Raw genomic sequence first — 27,500 nt, forward strand, 5'->3', positions numbered from 1 at the left:
GGGAGTGGATACAATCTTTGGGTTTCGGAGGCCATGCTTGCTCTTCCTTCGCTGACAAACCACTTTAGGGGACGCTACTTTTTCAGTCAACCTTATCGTCATCGTTACTATGCGGGTAGTTTTCTTGGTTGTCATTCCGCACGTCTGCCATTGCGGTTGCTCGGTGGTTACGGTGCTCGGCAGCTGACCTGAAGCACGCGGGTTCGATCGCGGTCAGAGTGGTCGCGTTTCAATGGAGATGAAATGCCGGAGGCTCGCGTACTGTGTGTGCCCGTTAAAGAACCCCCACTCTCCATTACCACATCTTTAAATCCCAGAAACTTACCAACCAAGACGCTGTGTGCATGTTTTTGTGCCCGGCTTTGAATTTTGTGTGCTTGGTGCCATGGGGCCATCTCCTGTGCTGCCGCCCGCAACGGTCAGCGGCAGCATTTGCCAATGCGCTGACGACGTCACTGTAGCCCAAATACAACCACATCTGCTCTTCCCCAAGCGTAGCATGAGGCAGGACATTATTAGAGATTTTTTTAGGCTGCTCTCATCCGAATAAACTTCCTTTTCATGTCCTAACAACGTCTTCGGACTGTTCGATTTTTCTAACTATGGTCCCCACAAGGTCCGGAAAATCGGTTGGCAACTGCATTCTGTTGGTCGCGCCAGTCCTCTGGCTCGGAGTCGGCAGATGTGAAGGCAGCCCACAACCAGAGCGCGAGAGGCAGCGTACCAACTGAATGCATCGGTGATCTCGGAGCCGCGCACCTGCAGTGCCACCGTGCAGCCAGCACGGGCAGCCGCCAGATAAACACTTGTGCACGACATCGACAAATGGTGTCGACCATCCGAGCTGCTAGCTTCAAGGCATTCGTTTGCAAGCTGCTGTAACAGCAGCATTTACGTTTCCTCTGCCTTCAGTAGCCGCCTCCGTTTTGACATAGTGCAGTTATGGCTTGGCACATGTGAACTCGCCACACAAACACTCAAAATTGGTACGAACAAATACAACACACGTGCAAATGTGCGCTCGCACTGCCACCTGCCGGTAAACACGGTGTCTAGTGTCACGTGACCCGCCCTCCCAGTCAGATCGCGAAAGTCAGGGCGGTCGGGAGCGCTCCGAGTCGGAGGCTGACGCTCCGAAAGAACCAGCCGAAGGTAGTTCGAGCGCTCGAATTCAACCAACCGAATGCGCAACCACTTTTCAGAGCGCTTAAAATCGCCCTACGCCATAAGTGACCTCACTGTACATACTCTTACACAGATTCTAGGGTCTGGTTGCCAATCGGAAACTATTCTCAAATGTGCTATAAACCCTAATGAGGATGACCTATTTTATTTTTCATAGTGATAATGTGCTGCAATAGATTTGAGCATAAAAAGACGGGACACAACAAGTCCCAATGGGACAAGAATTAAATAGTAGGAATGACGCAGGATTTAAAAAATAAGAATAAAGCAGAGAACGTATTTTAGCAGCAGGTTACAAAGGACATATTGCAGTAACAGATGGGGGAAAATTATACAGATGCCTAGGTAATGTTGAGGATGCAAAGGGAAGACAGCAAAGAAAGCACTTGTGCTAAGAATGAAATTATGATTAAAAGAACTCCTTTAATAATGTAGCAGGAAGAATGAAGATACAGGCCAGCTTTAAAATGTGTGGTTTCATTGCTAATAAAGTTAGTTGTGAGACAGCGCTGGTGTTCGTGTTCCTCCTTCTTCTCTGTGTTTCGTCGTTTGCGCTGAAAACCACTCATCATGTTTAACAGGCCAGCAAGGTGGTCAGGAGTCCTTTTCAGCGGACTTTTCTACCACGGACATACCAGATTCAAGTACTTCCGACTTCAAGCATTGCTTAGCATACTTTCGGGACGGGATCAGCGCGCCGTGGATACCGATTTAAGAATGAAGGCCGCCGATCTCCGATCTGTCAATGATCAGCTATGCCTAGCTGTAGCGACAAAAAATCGGGGCGCAGCATGCTTGGTGTTGCATTTTGGGACACTGACACTCGAAATTGCTAGCCGCCGCCACCACTTCTCCAAGCGGTCGCTGCGCGGCGAGGTTGGCTGGGGGGAGGTCCGCTGCCAGTGCGCAAAATGCCCATCCGCGGTTCTGAGGAGCCAGTGGGCAATGTGATTCATTGCTTGCAACGAAGGACATTGCGGCTTCTTCGCTTTCGCATGTCCGCTAGTGCGATGTTCTTGCCTGCAAAATTCGGATTCGCCTCTTACATCGGCATACTGAGCAGAGTTAGGCCTAGCCACGACATCGAGTAGAAAGCTCGGTTGCGATGTGCGTGGCCACGGTGCCCAATGTTTCAAAGTACGTCATGCTCCATCGAGAGTACAAAGAGTTGTCCGGCGGTGGTCTTCGTCGTAAGCTCCGAAGTGCTGATAAGCAGAACTTCTAACAGCGGGTCCAACGAGTCAACGCTATTACAGTCGCACATCTGCGATGTTCGCGACGAGTGCGGCGTGCTATTGTAATCTGATGATTGAGCTTCCGCTTGCAGCTGCCAAACTAAAGCGTAATTATGTTCTAAATTATTGTTGACCCGTGAACACAGAACGACTGCGAACGCGTCACTAAGTAGCGCAATTTTCGACAGCCATGACCTCACGACGCACAAGCAGCAGACGCTCCCGAAGCGAGCATCATGGCAGAAGCAGCCAATCGAAGGCCTCGAATTGAACTTCAAACATGTGCTTTTTGTGCGCTTGTTACTGAATGGAGGAGCTAGCTGAAACAGAGAACTTGAACATGGAGAAATGCTCTTTATGACGAGCCCAAAATGATGGTGCCGAGTTGCGCCATTGCTGAGCTATAATTTTGAAAAACACTGTTTTTTTTGTTTTTTGCTATTTCCGCAATTTTGGCCAAGTCGGCAGACGCAACAAAAATTTTCATAGCACTTCTACGTAGTTCCAAGTGAAGATATTTTGGAATCTGACAGTAAAAGGGCTACAGAAACTGAAAATGCGATTTTCCAGAAATCGAATTCTTCTGGGGTCCCTCGTTAAGGATAAGACCATGTTTGTGACATGTAATTCTCTCTGATTATAACAGACCCGTTCAGTGTTTACATAAAAGTCTGTTATAACAGTACTTGGATTTTACATACAGTAGAACCCCGATTATATGACTTTGAGGGGTCCATGCAAAACCGTCGTATAATCTAAAAACTAAGAATATAGGCAGTGGCAATCAGCCTTGCCTAGAAAAAGGGAACAGACCACCTGAATAAGCCCATGACACGACCCTGCGCTTTTCCAAGGAAGGTAGATTAAATTATTTTTGAAAATGCCAGTGAATGGCAGCATTACTTAGTTGAAAGAAGTGTGAGCGAATTGTTATCGTCAACTTCAAAAAACTGAACCCAGTGCGCATCTTTATCCCTATAAATCGAGTTCGAAAGTTGCCTGTGCGTGAAAATGGAACCGAAACCGCGTTGGCAACAGCCTCCCATCAGGGGAGTCAGACACACTGTCATCGCCATCACATAATGGCGACAGAGCAAGAGTTTGCGTAGAATGCTTTCGTGCTCGACTCAGCTGTGTGCATCGTATTTGTGCCCTTGTGAAGTTCAACTGGTCGTGTCCCGCTGTTATTATGAACGTTCACGTCAAGCGAAAGTTATTTTGCATGGTGAAAATAGCTGCATCGCGTCCTTTTGCATGCTCCAGGCCTGTGAAAGTGCCGCAAACAAGGGCAGGGGACCAGCTGTATGTCGACCAGGAAAAGTTTTAACGGACCGAAAATGTGAAAATATCTAGATCTCGCAATGACCGGTCAGCTGAAGCTACTCAGTGTGGAGAGAGCTTGTCTAGGTAACGACCCTGGATACGCACGCAGCCGAGGCGTATCCAGAAGCGCATGCACTGCCAGGAGAATAAATTTACTGTCTCACTCTCTACTTTTCTAATCGTCAACCTAGGGGAACGAGAGTTCTTACTGTGCACTTGCAAATACTTGGTCAGCGTTCAGATACGAGTGAAGAAGGTGATTTTTTTTCTCGGACAGAATTAGGAAGTCATCGTAAGATGCGAGGTCAGTGTAAAAGTGCGTCGTATAACCAAGGTTTTCAATACGTTATATCTATGGGGATTTGCCGGGACCAAACCGATTCGTCGTGAAATGCGGATCGTCGCAAATCCGGGGGACGCATAATCGAGGTTCCACTGTACTCCCTTTCATCACTATGAAGGTCTGTTGTGATGAGGTTATACTGTATCTAAGATACTGCCCAGCACTACCTGTGAGTGGTGACAACACACATTAACCCTTTGAGGGTTTCTGCCGTACATGTATGACACTGCCTGTATGTTTAAAACGCGCGCCTTTCATTTCTCTTGCTTGGCATGTGCTGCCACACTTCAGGAATACGTGGAATTTTTTTCATATGTCTCTCCGCTGTTTTTTTTCTTTTTTTTTGCTTTCCGAAGCGGCGTGGTGGCTTTCACTTGACATCAGAATGCGCGCACGCGGTGCGGCTGATTTCGGTTCCGTCCTTCCGGTGGCTATCGCTTGTCGCCCCCGCAACGCTGATGGCTGTCTGGTTTCTAATCTCTCAAAGGGTGACCGCTTGTTCCTCTCTCATTTATTGCTCCCTGGGGGCACGATTACATCTGTTTCCATGTGGCGCTAAATTACACAAATGATGCCGCCGTGGTTGCGCTTCCTGTTTTGGGGACTCGGAAAAACTAACTTCGTCTCGTTGGTGATAAGACGAAGGATTACTATAGCTATTTCCCTTGTTTTGCTTTCCTGACAGGCGCACAACCATACAGTTTTCTTCCGTGCGCTCACTCATGCAGTTCGCTTATGCTATGGAAGTGCGCGCCAGTAGCTCTGCTGCTAGTGAGTCGAGCGGTGATTCTTCCGATGCGGACTATTCCCCAAGTGTATTTTTGTATGTTTGTGAGCTATGTTTAATACAACGCATAATTTTTATTTATAAAAAAATCATATAAGTGTTTTTTTAAGGATTTTGTTTAATACAATGCATAATTTTTATTTATAAAAAAATCATATAAGTGTTTTTTTAAGGATTTTGCTTATGTTACTCACGAATAAACCATGTGTATGTAACAACAAAAGTGATTTTTTGTCGCTTTACAGCGACACAAAAAAACTTTAGACAATATTTTTTCTTAAATAGAATCCTCTGAAGAATTTAACTGCACAATAAAAAAATGCACTTTTTGGAGTGCATTTCAAAAAAAAATTTGACCCTGAAAGGGTTAAAGGGACACTAACGGCAAATAACAATTTATGTCAGAGTGAAAGGTCAATGTGTGAGAATGTCTAAAACGGCAATAGTATCAACAGCAGCGCTCTAGTAATCGAGAAATTAAGGTAAATGTAGGACACGATGTGCGCCACGAGTGGGACATTTTGGAAATGTTCCTGATGACATCAAAGAGTCCCGAGTACAATTAACCACTACTAATCAAACTAGTTGCAATAAAAAAAGAACCTACCGTGCATCACAAGACGTTATAAAATGCTGCTTGTCCATTTCTGTTTGATTCATGGAAAAAAGAACCTCTTGGCGCTACCATGGGGAACGGCGCGAGTGGTTGAAAAGTTCCATTTTCGCTGAGCTGCACGTCTCAGTCGTAGTTTCAGTATTGCGTACGGCTGCGTGTGCTTGGCTCTCTCTATTTTCTCCCTGTCGACACTTTACTTCTGCTGCTGCTGGCCAAGCTAAGCTCCGTTACAGTGAACTATACAGTTTCCATACCTGCCAAGTTTGGAGAAATAAAATCCGGGAGATTTACTCAAGCGGGGGGGGGGGGGGGGGGGGGGGGGGGGGGGGGGGGGGGGTACTGCGATAGCAATTATACGGACATTAGGCAGTTTTAGAATAGCGTACGCAAAGCTTTGCGTTGGCTTTTCGCGCAACTGCGCATGCGTCATACGCTAACCGCTTGCGGGCTCCCGTTAAGTGACGGAAATAGCGGGCCGCAAATGCTAACGCTAACTTAGCGTACGCTATTCTAAAACTGCCTACTGTCAGCGGGATTTTGCGGTTGCCGCTGATCTGTACAGAGTCCAAACCGATAACATCGCTTACGCATCGTCTGTTTCACGTGCGAGTAAAAGCGCGCTAGCACTGGGGACGAACGCGGTTGAAGCAGAGATGAAACGACCCAGCCGTCACCGTCGCGCGAAGGGCACATGCGATAACATTGCTCCGCGTGCGAGGCCTGTCGTCGCTTGCTAACCAGTTATTTCGTCAGGCAACGGACCATAAGGGGCGCCGTTGAGACGGGGACGGTCGCGAGCGCTGGCGAACGCGCTATCTCGACAGACATCAGTAACGGCTACCCTTTTAAGTGTTGGGCTCTCCACTTAAAGCAGTAGTGACAAAATTCTGAAGGCGAGATAACTTGTGGGATAGATTTGTGTGTACAAAAACGCATCTACGAGATATTAACGGCTGATATAACCTATAACACATTTAGGATCAATTTTTAAATTGCGTGTTGCGCATCTGTACGCGGAACGTCCCACCTCGTGTCACGACATCAAACAACAGCCACCTGCATCACGAGCTTGTGTTGGCGCCAGAATTCTTGCGAGCGCTCTCTCCTAGCGAAAACAGAGCGCACCTTCTTTTATGTACTTATATGTACGCATCACAGGCAAGACGCGACTGCAGCGCTATGACACGTTTGCGTTGGCAGCACTGCGGCACAAAGTGCACAGCTACTTCATGCGCAATGCAACTGAGTTGAACCTTTCTACCATCGTTAAAAAAAAAGAAGAAGAATCCTTTCGTCCTTTCTACTACGTGGCCAGACAACTTTTCTTATGTGGCCAGACAAAGCACTGGACGCGCGGGGCAAAACTGGATTTCCGGGAGATTTTCCTATGACCCGTACAACCGGGAGAAACGTTCAAAATCCGGGAGTCTCCCGGGTAATCCAGGAGACTTGGCAGGTATGCAGTTTCGCAGAGGCCCGTGTCTGCGTTTTGGCAAGGTTGATGGCCGCTGTTGCTTCGGCGGCCGGGCAGTAAAGGCAGGCAACGTTGGGCACGGCAACCGCTACGTCAGAAGGCTCCGTTCAGGCTGGTGATTTGAAGTGCGCTAATGCCGTGCAGACCACTAAAACGTGATTTTCTTTCAAAATAAGCATTTCCTTGGCACGAAACAAGCACTACGGGGTTTCTGCAACGCTATTGCAACAATCAACGTCGACTTAAAGGACTGGTGACAGAAAATATGTGAACCTCTGTTTTTTGCTCTTAATCAGTGTCTACTGACGCGATAATAGCGGCATGGAAAGTCATTTGCCCCAGTGCGAGACGAATGTTTAATTATATGCTCGTATGTTACGACCAGAGGCAGTTTTGATTTCGAATAGCACTCGGTAGCCCCGTGACGTAGCCGGCCTACTCGATTACGTGACGGCGAGAGCCAGTGACGTCACTGGCCAGCTTCTGCCATGTTGTCAGCGCTGCTATTTCGTCTGCTGTGTTGAGCAGGTGTTGAGCGTTGCGAGTGCTTGTTTCCTCGATCGTCAAACTATGTTGCTTATCTAGAGCGGCGATGGACGAAAGAGCTCGGAGGAGTGTAAAAGTCAGTAAGAAAAGCTCGATTCACTTTGCGAATCTCGCCGGTAGCTGCGACATTGTTCTTGTCGTCGCCGTCCAACTGAGGCGACATTTTCAGCCAGGCTTGGAGTAGCCGCAGCATTAGACGTGCTGAAACATTTCTGCTCCGATTATTCGTAAAGTAGCTGAATGAGAAGTGACGAAGGAAGCAGTGAAATCTCAACAGTGGCGCTCTGTAACAGTGTTTATGTGTAACATGCAAGTGATGTGATGTACGCTTTAGTGAATCGTACTTATATCGGGCAACGCCACATTCTCAAGGCATACCAATCACATGTACGCACGCCGGAGGGCCGAAGCAGTTATCTGGCCACTACGCAATATGATCCCAGCAGCAGAGAGCTTTAGTTCGTCTGTAGACTTCCTAACGTTTGCGGGTACCTGGTTACCGGAGATGTTGACGGCTGCAGCAGTAGCAGCAACTGTGGAGCCCGCAGCGACATCTTGTGGCGTTTTGTCCAATTACAATAATTTTTTTTTTAATTTTTTCTGTCGCGTTGCTGTTCTTGTTGGGAAAAAGGGCAATGAGAATACAGTGAGTTGCTAATTATCTCACTGCTAATGCTTTACATAGAATCAGTAAGCGGGTAAGTCGCTGCGATGTTATATTGTAGGTCTCTGGTTAGGCTATGCATCATCAGGTGTCGCTACCAGCGTTGTTCGTCTCGTACACGCCTCCGGTAAGGTAATCGGCCAGAACTCGTGACGTACGTGGTATCCGCTCGATGACCTCATCATCTTTTGCTTCTATTTCCGATTCGGCACTTTCACGAACATCAAAGCTCAATTAAAATAGGCTGTATTTGTGGCTGATATTGTACAGATGGCACTTATATGCACCCATCAGTGTGATTCAACAGTCAAATTGTGTCCAAATTTTTGTGTCACCACTCCTTTAATATTTGCCTTTAGTGTCCCTTTAAGCAAATAAAGTTTCCATCTGTGAAGGTGCCAAAATCAGAAATATGCTATGTTTTTCTGCTAAAAAATTGGCTTCACATTCGAGTTCCATTGAGTTTAAGCACTTTAATGTCAGTTTTTTTTTCGGCCCATAAAATGATGGCATGTGTTCAATTTGGGAACATGTTTGAATCAGGACAAACACTGCCAAATGAGTCAGTGGTGTTTTTTTGTTGTTTTTCTTTTTCTCTGCCTCTTGCTTAATTCAGTCTTCCAGATAATTCAACTACAATCACCAACTAATAATTCAGATTTAAAAGGGACCAGTATAAACTATGAATATTCGGAAGTCTGAAATACCGGAATCACACAAAACACAGTAGCTTATTTACAGGCTACCAGAAAACATCATTATGATAAATGTGTCCTAGGCTTATCCCATTTGAGGATAAGGCACTCGACATGTCTACAAGTGATGCACTCTTGGCATGGTGCCAAGCACAACTCCTTATCACATTTCTGGAAGCCTCTTGACATGTGAAATACTGCAAAGTGTCTAAAGAAGTGATCATCCAGGAACACAGCTGAAGTACGCCAATGACTTGCTGTGTGAACGTACACTTACAGAGGGCTGCACAACGTACAGACATTCCAGACGCCTAGGTGTGCATACCTAGCTTCACAAATGCTTTTTTGGGTTCTATTAAAGCAACTCTGTTTCTGCAGATTTCACGCAAAAGAACAAAATGCCACTTTTGTGACACATTTTAGCTCAAGAACAAGACATCCAGTTTTTACAAGAGCTATCAGTGATGGTCGCAGTATGCCAGAACATCTGCGCATGTGTCACATTAAGAAGCACACACAATTGCACACTGCCATCTCGAAGGCCGAGCAAGATTGCTCTATTTGCTGTACTTACTGTAAAAACCGGAATATAGGTCGAATTTTTTTTTTTTTAAAAAACAGCCCTAAAATGTCGAGCCCCGTCTTATATACCGGTCATTGGCAGAAAAACTTTGCAAGTCTGGCCACTATGGGAAACTGAAGTCAACCGCCTCCATCGCCATCGCAATCATCGGTGTCGCTTTGTTTACTACCAGCCATAGAGTTTCATACAATAACCTAGAGAGGAAACTGGCGCTGCGATCGTTCAACCACCATGGGAATGATGGGAAGTACAGGCTTCGGATTGGATAGTGTTAGCTAGCGAACTGTCTACGGATCTTTTTCTACAGTTTCAGTTTCGTTCTTCGCGAGGCGTGGGTAGTGGGGTGCGTTTTAAAGCATTCAAGCAGCGCCTTTGTTGTTCAAAGAGGCTGAAGACCGCTAGATCTCTTGGTTTGCTGCGACGCAGCAGCTTTACAGGCTGTATTTGACAGTTTTAGCAAAGTGTCGTGCACTCACCGCTGCGCACAGATGTAGCGTCCCATGTCAGTGCAGCAAACTGCATCGAGTTCACGTTTACTTGATAAGCGCGTCTTACCAAAACTCGTTCACATCAGCTGCAAAACGACGGCGAAGCTAAGTAGACGCACCGTCGCGCTCCTCTGACTCGACTTCTATAGTTCACACGCGGCAAAACGAGAGATGCGTTGGAGGCAGACCACTTGAACAGACGCACCTGGCATCGCAGCAGACGATACGTTAAGTCTTTCTCACTGAATACAGTACTGTTATTTCCATAAATAGATAATGCCTACTTTCGAGGGAAAAACAAGCGTGTTTCTTTTCAAGTGTTGTACAAAAATAATTCATTATTTGGTGATGCCAAATCTGGAACACAATTGCAGAGCAATGCATACCCTGGTGGTTGAATTTGTCCAGGTTTCAGTTCCATCTCACGGTCACGCAAACTTTTTGCAATAAGTTTTACACACAAAAGAATGAAGCAAGTTTTAATTGGAATTAACTTCATATCACTTTGTTTTACACTCGGCAAACAAGCGTTGCGAATCTCAAGAACCTAATCCATCCGAAGCAAATCCGAAGCCTGTACTTCCCATCATTCCCATGGTGGTTGAAGCGCGTCTCAAGGAGCCCGCGTAGACACTAGCGCCAGATTCCCCTCTAGGTATTATTGTAAGAAACTCTATGCTACCAGCCTCGTGCCGTGAGCGGCCTCATATTACGCTTTTGTTGTTGTCTTGTGAATCTATTTGAGCTTCGAGGTGCTTTATTTTCTTGTTCCCGACCCGTAGCTGATGACAGCTCACCATAGCACTCAAGAAAACAGCGATCGAGTTCGCGAAGGCACAAACAAATCCGGTCTGAGGTGTGTGAAAGGTGTGTTGGGCTTGGGATGCTAGCGCACGTTCACAGGAGCGGGAGCCACAAACAATAACTGAAAGTTTATCTTTACACGGGTGTTCTTGCTGCTCCAATCTAGCCGGATACCCTTTCTTTGTTGCTTCCTGCGATGCCGGCAGCTCTGGTTACAGCGGCACATATGGCTATGATCAGCGGGCAGATCGAGTGCACAACAGAAGGATTCGCTACTGGTGGATGCTGAAGGATCACGTCATGACACGTAGTCATCAGAAGAACACTTTGTTTCAGTGCCAGACTGCACCGTATCTAGAGCTGGAGACGAAGGTTGCACAGTTTAACCGGAAGCCGCACTCACGTCGTAATTGCTACCGATGACCTCAAAGTGCATCCAAATTAATGCTGTCACGACGACTGTGACGTTTTACAAAGATAATGCTTGAGCCCATCTTTTGGCTTTTTGCCATGTGTAAACACACGTGTGAATAAATGGCATTTTCACTGTGTACCATTTGAAATTGCGTTTGTTTGACGGTAAAGGCGCCTTCCAATACTTTGGCCACTCCATGTATTTTTTTTTTTCGATTTTCAGTAATTAGCAGCGGGGGTTAGAAGTTAGAAGTCCGACCTATATTCCGGTTTTTACGGTAAATGCAGTGTCACAGGAAGCACTTAGAGAAAGCCAAATGCTTATGCTCTGCTTACCCTTGGTGCAATCTGCATTGCCCCTAAACAAACACTTGAGTTAAGTTTGATGCCATAGCCTTTGCACCTGCTTGCTCTAGGCTTGTATTTGTCTGTGTTACATGCCTATAAATTTGTACCAGCTATCCTACAACACCCATCATGGTTTTCACAATTCACATGCCATGGACCAAGAAAACTTGGTAGTGTGAAGAAAATGTCATCAGGCAAACATGATATTCACCGGAATCAATATAAAGCTGCACTACTATATAGACACAAGAATAAGTGAAATATAATGCTGACTCATGCAAAAAAAAAAAGAGATAAGCATAATATTGTGCATAAGGGAAATGCACTACCAAAGTCAAGCCAACAGTTCCAGTATTGCTCTGTCTTTATTTTGCGATGCAAGCACCAGCTAAATTTACTCAAATACCCCATCGCTATACGAAATGACACAAGTGAATGAGGTTACCTCTGTTCTTGTACTGTTGCTTGAATTTCAGACAATCTGACCAGAGAGCGGGCCATTTTGAGGTCAGCCGAAACTCGTGTGCAGTTTAAACTTCCTAAGCTGTGCGCTTCTTCGCTGTACCGATTTGCCTGCAAAAAGAATTAAACATTTTCAAAGCTGTAGGCACCAACATACACTTAGCTCTAGTTTCAATGGTACATGCAACAATTTTGCATTTCAAGCAATGAAGCATCTACATTTCTTTCTGCAACTGTTTACACTTTAAGCCTCTTAAGTGTGGCTAATTTTTATACCACCTTACAGAATGGCTGATCCCTTACATGCTATTCACGACTACAGGCCCAGCGCAACAAATAGAGGACACGTATTGTTATTCTGAAAAGCAACGTCAGTGCATACACATGCCATGTTCATGCAAGGTAACCCGTCACCAAGCACTGAATCGCACAAGACGCCACAAAGAGGATGTGTTTTACATAAAATCGGTTTCATGCGAAGCAATCAGCGAGTAGTCATCTATACTACATTTTTTGGCTTTGAGTCAAGCGTTACGAGGTGGATCGATGTGTTTTTGTAAGCGTAGTAGTTGTGTGCACGTCGACTACAATGGCGGTTAAAGGGTAACTTATCGTCTGACCTAACGTCAGCACTCACTTTCGAGCACAGCCGTCAGTATTATTGAAATGAAGTGCACTTTATTGTGCAATGATGTGAATATCATACGTTAACTTTCATTAGCGTATTCCTCCTGGGCCGACCAATGCTTAAATATAGCTTTCTGAATCATAGGAATACAAATGTAATGTTTATTAGACTTTATGAAAGCGGAGCCAACACTGGAACCACGATTCACGTTAGCTCGGCATGACGCCTGTATCACAGGAGTACAGAAGAACATCGTTGATACGTTCCCACTTAGTACGATTTCCCGGCTCCTACGCTCGAAATCGCGAAAAATTAAAAATAACCCAATACAGCTGTGTGTAATACGTTCCGGTTAATACGTTCCCGGAAAATACGATTATTCGGCAGCAACGTTCAGCAACGCGGAAAACTGCAGTCGTATGATACGTTTTGCACTCCGAAACTCTCATTCAGGTGTGCAAAAAGGGCCCTCTCGTGTACTTGCGAAGCGTGAAGTGGCAGACAGCCGCCGCGCGGCAACAGTGGCTTCTCCGCAGCGCCTTTCCCCCTCTGCGCTTTCTCTGCTTTCCGCAGCTGTCCCCTCCGCGTCTCTTCCGAATTGCTCAATCAACCCTCCGTGTCTTCTCTGAATTGCTCGATCGCCGCTCTCTGTCAACCACACCGACCTGAAGGCAGGCGGCGACGCTGGCCGTCAAAATCTTCAAACGGCTTTCAAAAAAACAAAGTATTTTCTGTAGCACTTGGCACTATTTTGTTGAGCATGGCAAATCCTTCATCCGTAGCACGGTACATAGATGCACACTCGTTCAACACACTTTTGTTCAGACCCCATGGCTACAAAAACAGCCGGGGGAACTAACAATGTGGCCTAAAGAATGGAGGCTGTCGCTCTTCTAGTCCGCCACAGTTCGGTACAAGACCTACAGAAATGCACATGCCGCCGCCGCTGCATAACACGCCGCGACACGTAACCATAGCAACGTCGACATTGTGCCCAGTGAATATGGCCGATAATTTCCCCTACACTTTTCTCCCTGAACGAGTTCGTTTTCGAGTTGCTCCACCCATCGCGCGACGCGTTCGTCTTTCTCTGGCTGGACAATTCTGCCTACCAGCGGGTCGTTAGAACCTGCCAGAAAACAAATTGTTCTGGAAGATATCTGGAAGGTTTCTGGTTATCAGATGCCAAAACGAGACGATGTGCGCTCGCCGCCATCTTCGCGAGGACTCGACGGATCGCAATGCGGGTGCTTGGGGACTTCACCTTCGGTTGCCATTACGCCGGGCGTTATCTTTTAAAGCCCGTACCACTGTGCGAGATGGTGCGATTACGAGTGGTGGCTACCAGCGCATGTCTCAAGTTAAGACAGAACGCAAACTGATCAGCGCGAGTGTGCGACGTACGCGATAGCCGCAAGCAGCTGTCGCTTTCGGGGACGCTTATCACTTTCGCGAGATTTCGCATATCGTGTTGTACTGCGATTGTTATGTGCACTGTGAAGAGCTGAGCTTGTTAAGCCTTGAGCGGGGTGGCAGTTTTCTTCATGGATGGGGCGAGTCGTGCGTGATCTTGCGAACGTACGTGATCGTATCCCAAATGTGCATGCTTGAGGATATCCCTTCCGCTCTTCGGCAAACCTAGCTCCATATTTCCAAGCGGCAATGCAGAAAGAACCGACGCTCATGCAGCACAAAGTTTCGTCTGCTGACACGGCGGTAGCATTTCTTTATGTTTACGCTGGTTGTCCCAGAGTTCGATTTTGCAATATTCGGGTTGTCTCGGGATTTCAACGCACGTAACCACAACGTTATTTCCAGTCAGGAGCGGAACTAGCTGGCTGACCCCTGGCTGCCAGCGAGATGCCAGGAGTTCGAAAATCGAAGAGTCCCTACATGCTTTTTGCCCTTGCACCTCAATATGGGCTTGTCAGCCTCAATTTTTACTGGATTCGGATAGTACGTTTTCCCGGATTGTACGTTTATTTTCCACGGTTTTTTCGGAAACTTATCAACAAGGTATTACTGTACATATGTAATGTTTATTGCTTTGTTATAAAATTAGATAGCCAGAACTGCGACCACAATTGACGCTGCACTGATATTACGCCTGAATAGGGTCTTTTTCCAAAGCAGTTTCAAGACATGGCATGGCTCTGTGGTAGAATACCTGACTGCCATGCAGAATGCTCGGGTTTGCTTCCTGCTGGGATCCTGATTTTTATTATTTGCATTCGTCGGGTCAACGCTGCCGATGTCGGTTTTTCTTTACACTCTCGCATTTAAATTACCTATGCCTGTTTTCGCCGTTCCTGCGAACATATAAAGTGTCAATCACCTGTGGCGCATACCCGCTTACCGTGGCCTGTGGTGTACGGGTATGTGCGACATGTGTCTGGAGGAAAGGGTTTGACAACGTATGCTACAGGATAATCACATTATTCATGTCATGACCAGACATTCATATTCGCCAAACCCTCTTACCCTCCCATGCCAATTTTGGTCTACACCAATAAGGAGGCAATCACGAGAGCACCCAGATGTAGGCGGCTAGATAGACAGATAGATAGATACGTAAACAGAAACGCTCAAAGCGCCTTGGGTCCACTAAGAAATGCCTCACATTTAAAAGCCACTGAAAGCCACTAGCACTGCATCATGTCAAGACAGGTGACAAAACATTTACTGACATTTAGCTCTATCGTCGGGACCGAACCTGCAACCTTCGAATAACGTGTCCGATGCTCTACCACTGAGCTACGGTGGTGGTCATCCCCCCGTCCACTTTATGGGGTATATAAGTGCATTTAAATCTGAGTGTTAGTGTTACTCAGCGCCGATCGCAGCCATCGATGCTGACTGCGATCGACGCTGTCTAACACTCCTAGGTTTAAATGCACATATATACCCCATAAAGTGGACGGGGGCATGACCACCACCGTAGCTCAGTGGTAGAGCATCGGACGCGTTATTCGAGGTCGCAGGTTCGATCACTGCCGGCGGCAGTGACCGAACCTAACCGAACCTAATTACTACAAATAACATCCCCTATACTTTCCTTGGCATTATTATCTGTTAGTTGTTATTAATTTTGTTAAATTGTGAAGTTTGTAAAATGAAGGAAGGGGTTTTTCAGTCCTTTGAACCCTAAAATTGTAACATAGAGACACCCAAAATTTACCACGGCATAGTTTTTGCCGTGGTAAATGTCTGTTCAGGTGTACCGAACATTGAGCCTTGCATATGTCTTCCGGGCGATGCAGACCAGGTAGACAGTGACGTGAAATATGACATGCAGCCGAAATGAAAAAAATGCCAGGCCTGCGTGCAACGTGCAGCAGAGTCACAGCGAAAGCTCTAAGAACAGCCTCTCTAGAGCTCGTTCTAAACTCTCTTGGGGCATCTAATACAAGTACACGTGCAAGGTATCCACTATGCCATAAATCATAATTTTTGTGAAGTAGGGAAGTACCCGCTACACATCTGTAAGGCATTATGTGCACTTTGTTGATGCTGCATGTCGCTGATGACGAAGAATCATGGCTGAGCACTTTGTAGTGCGTGGAAAGGTTTAAACGCTCGTTGCTCAATTAGCATTGTGTAATGCCTGGTTGTTATTTTACTCTTCTGCCAAGCTATATTACATATATTAACACGATTCCTTGCCTGACATGAAGCCTATATAGGGTCTTTTTGCAAAGGAGTTTCAAGCCCCAACATGGCTCTGTGGTAGAACACTAGACTGCTATGCAGAGTGCCTGCATTCATATCCCATCCGATCTTGGATTTTTTTTTTCTCATTTCGCGCTATAGCATTTACGGACACCGGCGGTGGCGGAGAACTACGGCACTGTTGTTGTGATCTCATAACAGCTTTTGCTCTGAAAGGGGAGAACAAATGCAGTGATTAAAGGGACACTAAAGAGAAACAATGAATTGGTTTAGATTGATAAAGTGTGCTCAGAGAACTCTTGTGTAGTTTATTTCACCACCATAGGTTTATTATTAGAGGAGAAAACCAAGTTCAAAGTTTCATTTTTAAATTTCGCGCCAAACTTTGTAATTCGTGACGTAAAAGGTTTCAAAGAGCATTTAACGTATTTTGGCGCCACTGGCTCGACGAAATTTCCACAAACTCGTTATGTCAAGTCTCTGGCCCCCTCAGAGGACAATGTACTTCGATTTAAACGATTAGGAATTACGTAGGCCCAAGCAGGCACCGTCAAAAATATGTGACGTCACGGAAAATGGTGCGGGAATTCCAAGGTGGCGTCGCCACCTGTATTTTCTTTTTGCACGTTTTCTCGCTTATTAAGCGTCTTCTCGCAGCAAGCGTGGTGTTTTTGGTATCGTGGAAGACTACTTTACTAATGCGAGAAAAATCGTTTTGCTCTTTAGTGTCCCTTTAAGTGAGCAGGGTGAGCAGGAAAGTTGCGAGCAGACGATCAGTGTCATTTGTCGCATAAATCATGAAACAACGAAAGCACACAGTAGGGTTCCTGTGGGAGCATTGGCAGAAACAATAAACCACCACCACCCGTAGCACCATCTGGTATGCAACAGCGCAACTGTTGAGTCCACTGTTCTGTGCATGTGCGTGGCGTGTAACCTCGTCAAAATAAAACCAGGCTCGTGACTATGGGTGACAGATCAGATGTTTTAAAGCATAGCGTTAGTGCCCACGCTTGAAGAAAAAAGCCATCTTTATAAAAAACAGGAAGAAATTAGCACTTCTTTTTACTAATTTATTTCAGGAAAAGCTTTGTTAAAATGGTTTTGGTTAGTTTCGTCAATTCGGGTTGACAACACTGAACCTTATGAGTACCTGCCGGGGATTGCAAATTTCTTCCTTAGATTGGGAACTACACAAAATCAGGTTTTGTTAGATAGAGTTTTAACTGTACTGTTATACTGCAGAAAAGTCTAGCTTAATGCCATATAAAGTAATTCCCAACACACAATTCAGTACAGGGGCTGAGACTTCACTAGTATGAGCAGGCTTGACATCGTTTATCTGGGTTTGTGCGGTTGCGAGCCCCTGGTACATTTCCATTGATGACATCATATAAGGGTTGTCCAGACATTTTGCAACAACGGCCCCTGAAAAATATGGTGAACAGATGTCGGCATCGGCTTCCAATGCTGCAGTGGTGCTACCGTCAGCCAAAAATAAGGTTGCCATTGTACCCGTCAATGCCGTATCCGGAACTAGCGAAAGTCGTACGACCGCGCTGTTGCTGCCTGTGTCACACACAACAGATACAGCCTGCTCAAACTGCAAGGCTCCTTTGCAGCGCATGCTCAGAGCGTATGTCCCCAGCAAGAGGTACAACAATGATTTGCTTGGGGCAATCCATTGACTGAACTTTTCATGGAAAGAACTCGTACTTTCGAAGGTCACCAACTGCTGGGACGACCGTCGAGGCAGATGGGGCAGACGCGGGAGCACCTATGCCTGCTGCGAAATAAAGTTAAATGCATGGGCGGCGACCACGGCCTCACGCAATGCTTGATCAAATTGGAGCAGGGGTTGCTCGCACCAGGCAAGAACTTGAAACAGCCAAAGCTCACCGCCTTTTTTGCACCTGAATAAAGCTGTGCTTCACTGAATACATTGTGTTTTGAGTTCCTCGCAGTTGTGGCACAATTAAAGCTCGACTGCTTTAGCTTTTCTCGAGTAGTCGCTTGTATCGAAATACCGCTAGTATAAGGAATTTTTTCGACGTCCCGCTTACTTTGTTATAACGAGGGATTACTGTATATCCGTGCTCTGTAATAAAACTGGCCCACAAGACTTGAGCGCATAGCAGAGACTGAAATTTGGGAACCCATACCAGATTTAGCTCAATTTTTCAGACATAACGCACACTTGATGTTGCCAAGATAGAAAAAGCGGTTACTCTGATTCAGCTTTTCAGCTCACTTCCATGCAATTTTGTTTTTATGGCAGGCATTTGATTTTGCCCGTTCAACAGAGAATGGTGGTTTGAAGTATCAGTGCCATACCACTCTGGGCAAGACCCAACTTTTTGGTGGCGAGCTGAGAGGTGGAATGAGTTCCCACCGATTGTGTGGAAGCTAAGTTCTTTCAGCTTTACACATGCTGCACAGCCACTCAATGAAGACTTGGTTTATGCAGCAGCAAACTAAATATGGTGACCAGCTATCAGGTTCAACAAAGCTGTTCTATCGTGTTATTGAATTTAGTTTTTCATGCTGTCTTATTAATCAGACATTTGTTGTGGAAGCTTCTATGTAAGAAAAAGAAGAAAAGTAATCTGTCAGTGATTATACTCTGGATAAAAACGCAAATTTCAATATAACAAAGTTGAATTGCACCACTAGCAAGGAAACAACGCGAGCTACTAGAGAACTGCACTCTTGCATTTAATACAAGACGCACCTGTCGCTCGGCATGGTCGGCCTGCCAGCCTGTGACATGCTCGATGAGTGACTCGTTGTAGTAGTTGGCCAATGATGGGGTCAGGCTGGGAGCCGAGGGCTTGGGCACTGCAGATACAACAAGCGCGGCCGTGGTGCCGCTGAGGCTGTGCAGACTGCTCACACTGGAGGTTGGGCTGTCTCTCCTGCACACATCGCAAACCATCGGAAGAAATGTTGGTCATCACTAACACCATGAATAGCCATAGGGTGATTCCACAAGGGTCGATATTTTTGTTTTGTCTGGGTTTTTTTATATGTTATGTAGACACATTCAAAGTGCGCAGAACCGAAAATTTTATTTAAAAAAAACGCTCCCAGCGCGCCAAAAAGAAAAAAAAAAATATTTGAAGGTGGCGGTGCGGGCGTCCTGTTTTTGCTCCCTGCAATATTTTCGGATTTCATGGCTGAACTTAATGCGAGCCATAAACGTTGCGTCGAAAATTTTTTCTGCTGGTTTTAATACGCATTACTGTGAATTACATCCATGCTTTTTCTATGCCATCCTCAAAAGGGGAAAAATGTGAAAGAATGGCAAACAGGGCCCAAACCAAAAAAGCTTGCAAAGTTTGGTGCGCCCTTGGTACCTTTCCTATTTCACAAAGCAACTTCAAAGCAGTGCCCGATATAGAAAAGAGCCTTTGTAATATTTCTGCCGAAGATCGTTTTCCTACGGGCAGCGCAAAAGAAGAAAAAAAATTTAAAAAGCGAGTTTTCTTAAGAAAACTCGTTCTGAAAAAATAAAATTAAAAAAACTCTGGTCTCGATTCTTGCGACAATTTTTTATCGAAGAGTGCTATGTCAGTGAAAACACGGTTTTAATATCACATGTCCTCATTTGCTTTGTTCACGAGATATAACGGGCCAAAATGACCCTTGCTGGATGTGCTCACTTCAGTGCGATTGATGGTTGTCGTCAGCTTGCACTGTGCGTAAATGTGCAGTTTTAATTAATTTCAGTAACAATGATAGTTGGGCAAGTTGGTATGGGTTCATGATTAAACTCGGTGCAACGTACACAAGATACAAACGAAGAATACACGAGTAATTATTTTGCTGCGGCAAAACCTTGCTCTGGTGGCTTGTCGTCAAGAAAAATGCACCTTTTTTCCGGAAAAACGAGTCCAAAAATCGCATGCGCGTTAGAATCGAGTACCGAAAAAAAAAAAGAAACTCGATTATCGTATTGCCATCGACATTTCAAAATGGCCGCCTCCTACGATTTCTGCCATTTTTTCAGTTCGTACGTGTGCTGAGGAGATTGTCATCCCGTTCTGCGTTCGCATCGACGGCATGGAAGTGCCGACTCCAAATACTCGACGAGTGTACCACGATGCCGCATTTAAAAGAATAGTTATTACATGTGCAGAGAGACGGACGGAAATCGGGCCGCATCGCGGTCGTTCGGATATAGTTCGGAGTTCCCGAAACGTGCGTGCGAGACTGGCGCAAACAGAAGCAGATTTTTTACAGCAAAGCTTCATGAAAAGGTTTCAGTGGACCAAAGCAGGGCCGGTTTCCCGCAATCGAAGAGCGTTGACAGCGATAAGGAGTTGTCCGACAGCGACGAGGACTGATCCGTTACGCGACTCGTATCGCCGCCGTAGTGGTGACAGTTTTAGCGGCAAGGCCCGCTTTTTGACTTTGTGTTTTACTTTTTTGAAACTTTAGTTCTTTAAAAGCCAAATGTTTGTTCTTCTGAATGTGCGAAGTTTGACTCCTACGGTCTTTTTTTGTTCTTTTCTCTCACTAAAAATGGGTGCGCGTTACAATCGATGTATTAATTTTTTTTTTTTTTGGTCGCGGAAAACGGGTGCGCGTTACAATCGAGGGCGCGGTAGAATCGAGTAAATACGGTATTCTCAGATTTTATTCGTGTCTAGGGTGTGTGGGGGTGGGCTGCTGCCGCTCTCTAAAGGGCTAACACGTACTGTTACGATCGGCCCCTGCGCCGAAAGGGAAGTGGCGTCCCCTGTTCTTCGAACAAGGTGTCGAAGGGCTGCTTGCCTGCTGACAGCCATTCAAACACTTGAATTGCCCTCCCGAGACGGGAAGTGAGGTGCCATGCAGTCCGACACATCAAGGTTCAACGAGACGACCGTAATGGTTTTGTCACCAAATCTTCCTGGAAGAGACAGCGGCGTCGACACGGATGACATCTAGTCCCGCTAATTGAGCGGTAAGGTACTTCGGGACGACGGACCTTTTGATGCGCCCGGTTGTCCGAGCGTGTGACCCATCGCCCTACGGCCTTCACATGAGAAGGAAGGACCCCCTTAGTGCCACAGGTGCAGAGTGCGGTGGCCACACCGTAGTCGAGGATGCTGACCTGGTTGGGTGTGGGTGGCACCCTCATTAGCGCTGTGTGTGACGTGATTGGACCGTCTCAACTTAGAACAATTCCCCCATCTAGGGATCTGGGGAAAAGAGACCCTTTAAAATGAGCCCCCGTGGGCTCATTCGACACGAAATCTTCATCATGACACGAAATCGTCGTGATGTAGAAACGAAACACTTGCCATGTAAATAAAACCTCTGTTAAGTTTGCCTTCCTCCAGCCTCTTCCTCAGGAGTCTCTGGTGCCTGCAAAGGCCGGTCACAACAACTGGTGGAAGTGGTGGGATAAGACGGATCAACGGAAAGCGACATGGACCGGAGGTCAGCCGAAAGCCCTAGAACCTGGAATTCGGCGGGATCGATGCAGCGTACCATGACCGTACAGTATGGGGTGAGTGCCTGGCCTTGCGCTTGAGATTTATCGAGTCTTTTAGCCTAGACCTGTAACTGCCAGGAAACTGTGGTTGTTATCTCAGCACAGAGCAGCACTCGGCGATGATCTGAGCATGTTAGGATAAGCATGATACCTCAGATTAGTTGGTAGAAACAGATGAGGGTACGTTGCGGGAGTGTTTTGGGATATTTGAGACAGCAGAAGAGTGAACGGGAAACAGAAAAAAAGTTGAGAGGGATGTTGGCCACTTGGTGTTGCTTGTGTGGTTAAGCTTTTGGTCTCTGTTGTGGGATTTGCCAGGCTTCAATATTCCTAGACCCAGAATTGAAACGCTGGTAAGTTTGTTATGTGAGATCTGAGCCAAAGCAAAGTAGTCGCCATGGACCTGATGAGATTGACACGGGATAGCCTGTTGCAGTTGTGTTGGGAGCTTGACTTAGATGTAGACGACAATACGCCTGCATCTGAACTCCAAGAAATAACAGAAGCAAAAACACCGAAGAGGATATTCATTACTTCGGAAATCTAATCTGAACTAATCAAGAAGAGCAAATAGAGGGAGCAAAAAGGGATGAGGAACACAGAAAGAGGATGCAAGCGTTAGACGAAGAGTGTGAAAGGTTATAACGCGAGTGTGAAAGACTGGAACGCCTGATGAGATTGACAAGGGATAGCCTGTTACAGTTGTGTTGGGAGCTCAATATAAAAGTAGACAACGATATGCCTGCATCTAAAATCCGCAAAATAATACAGTAGAACCCCGCTGTTACGTTCCTCACTGCTGCGTTTTCCCGGCTGTTACGTCGTTTTCCGCCGGTCCCGGCATAGCTCCCATAGGATACAATGTATTGGGAACCCCGCTGTTACGTCGTAACTGTCGGACCGTTCCTGTATGATACGTCGCGAAGTGCGCTCGGAGCCGACCGAGTGACTACCAAAGAGAGCGGCCATGGTGCATTTTCACGCAGTTTGGCCTCGTTTGACCGTAATATTAGCCGCATGAGAGGCGCAAGCAACAGAATCTTTCAATTGATGCAAACAAAAGCATGGCCTTCGAGATTCAAATTGCAAAGATGGCGTCTATGACGTAACTGCTCGCGAAAGCGAGGCCTTCGAGATTGGCATTTACTATTGACAAAAGCATAGCCTCTGAGATTTGTATTGCACAAACATGGCGTGAATGACGTAACTGCTTGCGAAAGCAAGGCCTTCGAGATTGGCATTCACTTCTGCCATCGCGTTGGCGTAGACTCATCATCATCGTTATTTGTCGGAGAACGGGAGGAGTTCGAGCTGGTTGGAGCTCGCGTGGTCGTGCGTGCGGTTCGCGGTCGGACTCGCCGCGCCGGTCGTGATTGCGTGTGCTTAGTTCTTTCATGCCTACAGCTGTTGGTGTTAAAAAAATCACATACGTTGATTACATTTCTGTGGATGAGGCCGTCCTAAGCTCCGCGTTTCTATCCATCGACTAGATCGCGGCTGAGCGCGCCAATTTTCGTGCTACTCGTAAGAATTGAAATAAAATTCTGTACCACTAAATATTTTGCCGTTTTTCCTGTTTTTCAGCTCTTACGTTTCCCGCCTCTTACGTTTATTTCCTACGGTCCCTTCAAAAACGTATCAGCGGGGTTCTACTGTATTCGGAAGCAAAAACAACGAGGAGGATACTGATTACTTCTGTAATCTAATCTTAACTGATCAGGAACAGAAAATAGAGGAAGCAAAAAGGGTTGAACACAGGAAGGCGATGCAAGCATTAGACGAGGAGACTGAAAGACTAGAATGGGGGTTAGATACGAAGCATAGGCAATCTGTAGAGGTAGCGCATGAGAAGTGTGAGGAGGACAGTTGAGTGCCATGCAATTCAGAGCCGTAGAGAAGGCTAGCACGTGGGAAGGTACCAGTAGCAGATTCAAGAATAAACTGAGGTTGGCAGCTGCGAAAGATGCTGCGCTAAGAGGAGAGGCCGCCGAAGGCCAGAATAAGTGTGATGAGGTGCTGTGCCAGTGACATTCCAGAGAAACAGCTAAGACAGGACAATCTGGCACAGACATCAAGTGAACGCGTAGCGACAGTGGATCTTGCAAACAACGTCTACGGGTATTTCAACTCGATAGGCAAGCACACCAGAATAAGGTCTCAAATGTAAACATTTCGACAGAAATCTGTCTGGCTGGGTGAAGATTTAGGAGGTTGAAATGGCTCCAGCCAAGTTTAGAGAGAGCCTGACGTTTCGGGACCGATTCGGTCCCTTCCTCAGGGGGTGACTAGGCTGGTCATTGAAGCATCTCCCTGACTTGTTTCACCACGGCTCTGGATTTCCCTTTCCCTCACGTTTCGGAGGCCGTGAACGTATACTGAGGGCAGTGTTCCTAGGGACCGGTTCACATTTGCCGGTGTGTTCTGAATGTGCCAAGACTTGATTAAGTGCCTTCTTCCCAGATTCCTTTTTGTTTCTAGAACAGAAGCACCGTCGAAGTAGATCTCATAGTCGTGCTTCTCACAGGGCTCTGCAAGAGCGCTGTGTTGCACTTCCATCTTCCTGACGTACTTATGTTGGCGCATTCTTTCTGGGAAGTACTTGCTCTCGCCTATGTAGCTGGCTGGGCATTCCGAACATGGCACCTTGTACACTATGCCTTGGCGTTGCTCCCTGGAGGGTCGATCCTTCGGCTGCGGTAGCACGCGGGTGAGCATCGATGCAGGCTTGTGAATCACCGTGACCCCCTCTTTTCTGGGAATCCTGGAGAGCTCTTCACTGATGCCCGGCACATATGGATATGGGATGACTATGTGCTGGCATGGCTTAGATTCTATGGTGGCCGGTGGGGTGGCCGGGGGTCGCATACTGTCTTTCGCAGGTGCCTCTCCGCGGTAAGGTGGTTGTCCTCAAGGCACTTGGCGGATGAACTTGCTTAGGAACTACTTCGTTTGTAGCGTGAACGCATGCAAAATATGAGCAATACGGCCTCGTGGGAGGAGCTTATACTCATTCTTAGGCCGTCACTGACTATAGATAGTGTTTGGGCAACCATTTTTACGTTTTGTTTATTTCTTAAGCATTGCATGTGATCTTTTTTAAGGATAAATGTCCTGCAGTTACATAACGACACGTATCGAAGCGTGCATCAGGGTGTGTCCCATGTATAAGGGCTATGCATGTAAAGGGTATAAGGGCTACGTTCGGAGTTGATTTTGAGAACGCGTGAGGAAGCAAGGATATTCTTTGCGAGTTTTTGCAGGGTTCATGCGAGTTTTTTCTTGTTTATTTATTGTTTTAGTCGCATGCGCTCTTGTGTCGACTCGAGTAGGAAGAGTTAAGTGTGTTAAGCAGATAGTACATCATTGCATGTACTAGTACATGCAATTGCGGACATGAGATGTTAGTAGTGTTTCTGATGTTGGTGCAACACGACAGTTTGCTTCTCACCTGCTCAAAGGAACATCGTGACCAGCTTTGGCGGCACGAAATTTTGGGCCAAAAGATAGGTTGAAGCATAAGGCTTTTGCTCATGAGTATGACGCCCGGCTGACTTACAGCACATTACTAGCGCTGGCACATGGGTAGGCCACGAAGGGCACATTTCTTGGGAGATCATGTTTGTTGAAGGCAGTTTAATACGAAACTTATACTCGTATCGGGATTGGAAGCTTCAGTGAGAGCTCGGAGAAATGCTTCGGTTGCTGCTTTGTGTTTTAGTTGTACTATTTAAGGCAGGTTGATTTCACATGATATTTTGGGACTCGATGTGTCTCAGTGCGGGCAGGGCGCTCTCCTGTGTCTGTGGTTGTGTGTGTGTATGCGTATTCCCAGGAAGGAAGCACCAAGGAATGAGCGCGAGAGGCCACAGTTGTACGTCATCGGCAGTGACCCGGATCTGACACAACTTTTCACCGACGCTTCGGGCAACCTGTGCAGTTGGTTACTCTCAGGTCGAGCTTCCCGCCACGACAAGCTGTTACGATTGGCCCCTGCGCTGAAAGGGAAGCGGCGTCCCCTGTTTTTCGAACAAGGCGTCGAAGGGCTGCTTGTCTGCTGACAGCCGTTCAAACACTTGAATCGTCCTACCGAGACGGGCAGTGAGGCGCCATGCAGTCCGACACATCAAGGTTCAACGAGATGACCGTAATGGTTTCCTGTCGGCAAATCTTCCTTGAAGAGACAGCGCCGTCGGCGCGGATGACAACCAGTCCCGCTAATTGAGCGGTAAGGTACTTCGGAGCGTACCACTTCTTCTTCCTGAAGAAATACCTCGTCTACCTCATCGCGGTTCTCATAGATGTAGACAGGTTTTCCTTGAGGTGCGTAAAGCAATGCTAGCAGACCTCACAGGTGTCGCAAAGATCCTCAGCCTATGGCAGTAGCAGTGATGGACGCGACATTTTGATTTTCGGAGCAGATTATGGAGCAGAAAAAATGGTGCTTTGGAGCAGCTATTGGTGTTTTCGGAGCAGATAGCAAAATATTCGAAACGACTCCTGGAGTTTAAAGCATCATTTAGGCATCTCATAAATATTAATATTTATTGCACATATAATAATCACTTCAAATTGCAAGAAACAAGTAATTAAGCAGATGGATGGTCATTGAACACAAGTTAAGATGAGCAACATATATTTAAAATACCAGTACTTGTGGCAGAAATGATATAAAAGCGATAGAGCTGAGCACCAAATTACAAAAGTAGCCACAATCACATGTAACTATTGCCAAAGCAGCAGTTTATAATCGGTACGAGATCAATATGTCATTTTCATATTTCGCCAAAATAGCCAGCATTGAAAATTTTAAAATAAAATAAGCTAAATGAGCTATACACTTGAAATGCCAGTACTTGTGGCATAAATGAGGTCAAAGCTGATAAAAGTGCAAAATGTAATCAGTCACACATCGAAGTCGTCACGGCAGCAGTTAGTAATCGTTATAATAATGAAGTAATCGCACACACATTTCACCAAAATAGTCTGCTTATCAGGTACAAATATAGAACTAAATCAGATATACAGGGTGTTTCAAGAAATGTGCCTGAAAATCCTCACAAATATGGAGAATGAGATATTTTCACGCTGCCTACGTAATTATTTTTTCTGTGGCAGCAAGCATCTTAAGCTGAGTAGAGGTCTCAATTACGACAGGAATTAAAGAAATGAAGTCAACTTTTCAATTAGAGGAGACGGGTGGTCGAGTCAAATGGGAAAATTGCAGCCCTTTCAGCGAAAAGCGTGTTGCCGCTTTCAGATTTCACAAAAGCAGCCGATGGCAATTATTAGCATAATGAAACATGACAAATTTGGCAGGTGAAACCGATACTTGGAAGAGTGCAACAGCCGTACTCTTCCAAGACGTCTAGAATGAGCAAGCGTCGTTGTACCAACCATCAATTGACTTCGCTTTGTGGTTGTGTGGGTTTCTTTTGCGATTAGACCACCTAGGGCGCACGTATGTGAACAAATGCAGAAGAATTAACATGCCTGCAATCGCCGTCGTGAACAGTGACATCATTCTGGTCGTCTGCTAGTTGCACTCATCGGAGATTTGGTTTCGGTTTCGCCAGTGAATTTGGCTGAATCTCATTGCTCCGCAATAATTACCGGAGGCTGATTTCTCAAGATCTCAAGCAGCAATGGCCTTTTCGCAGGAAGGGCAGCAATTCTCCCATTTGAATAGACCGTCTGTCTCCGCTAATTAAAAAGTAATTTATTTTATTTTGTTAATGCCCTAATTACTGTCTGGTC

At 46.1% G+C, this 27,500-nt stretch overlaps 1 protein-coding gene across 1 annotated transcript in view; it reads right to left on the bottom strand.

Moving 5' to 3' along the window:
• LOC119379474 (WW domain-containing adapter protein with coiled-coil homolog) overlaps window positions 1–27,500 on the bottom strand; it is a 467,389-nt gene that overhangs the window by 26,604 nt on the left and 413,285 nt on the right. Inside the window, exons 12-13 of the mRNA XM_037648773.2 lie at window positions 18,996–19,179; window positions 11,951–12,078 (exon numbers count right to left, since the gene is read on the bottom strand). Of these exons, the coding sequence (XP_037504701.1) occupies window positions 11,951–12,078; window positions 18,996–19,179 (312 nt within the window). The remainder of the gene's footprint in view (window positions 1–11,950; window positions 12,079–18,995; window positions 19,180–27,500) is intronic.

Source organism: Rhipicephalus sanguineus, chromosome 1, assembly GCF_013339695.2.
Source record: "Rhipicephalus sanguineus isolate Rsan-2018 chromosome 1, BIME_Rsan_1.4, whole genome shotgun sequence".
NCBI lineage: Eukaryota > Metazoa > Arthropoda > Arachnida > Ixodida > Ixodidae > Rhipicephalus > Rhipicephalus sanguineus.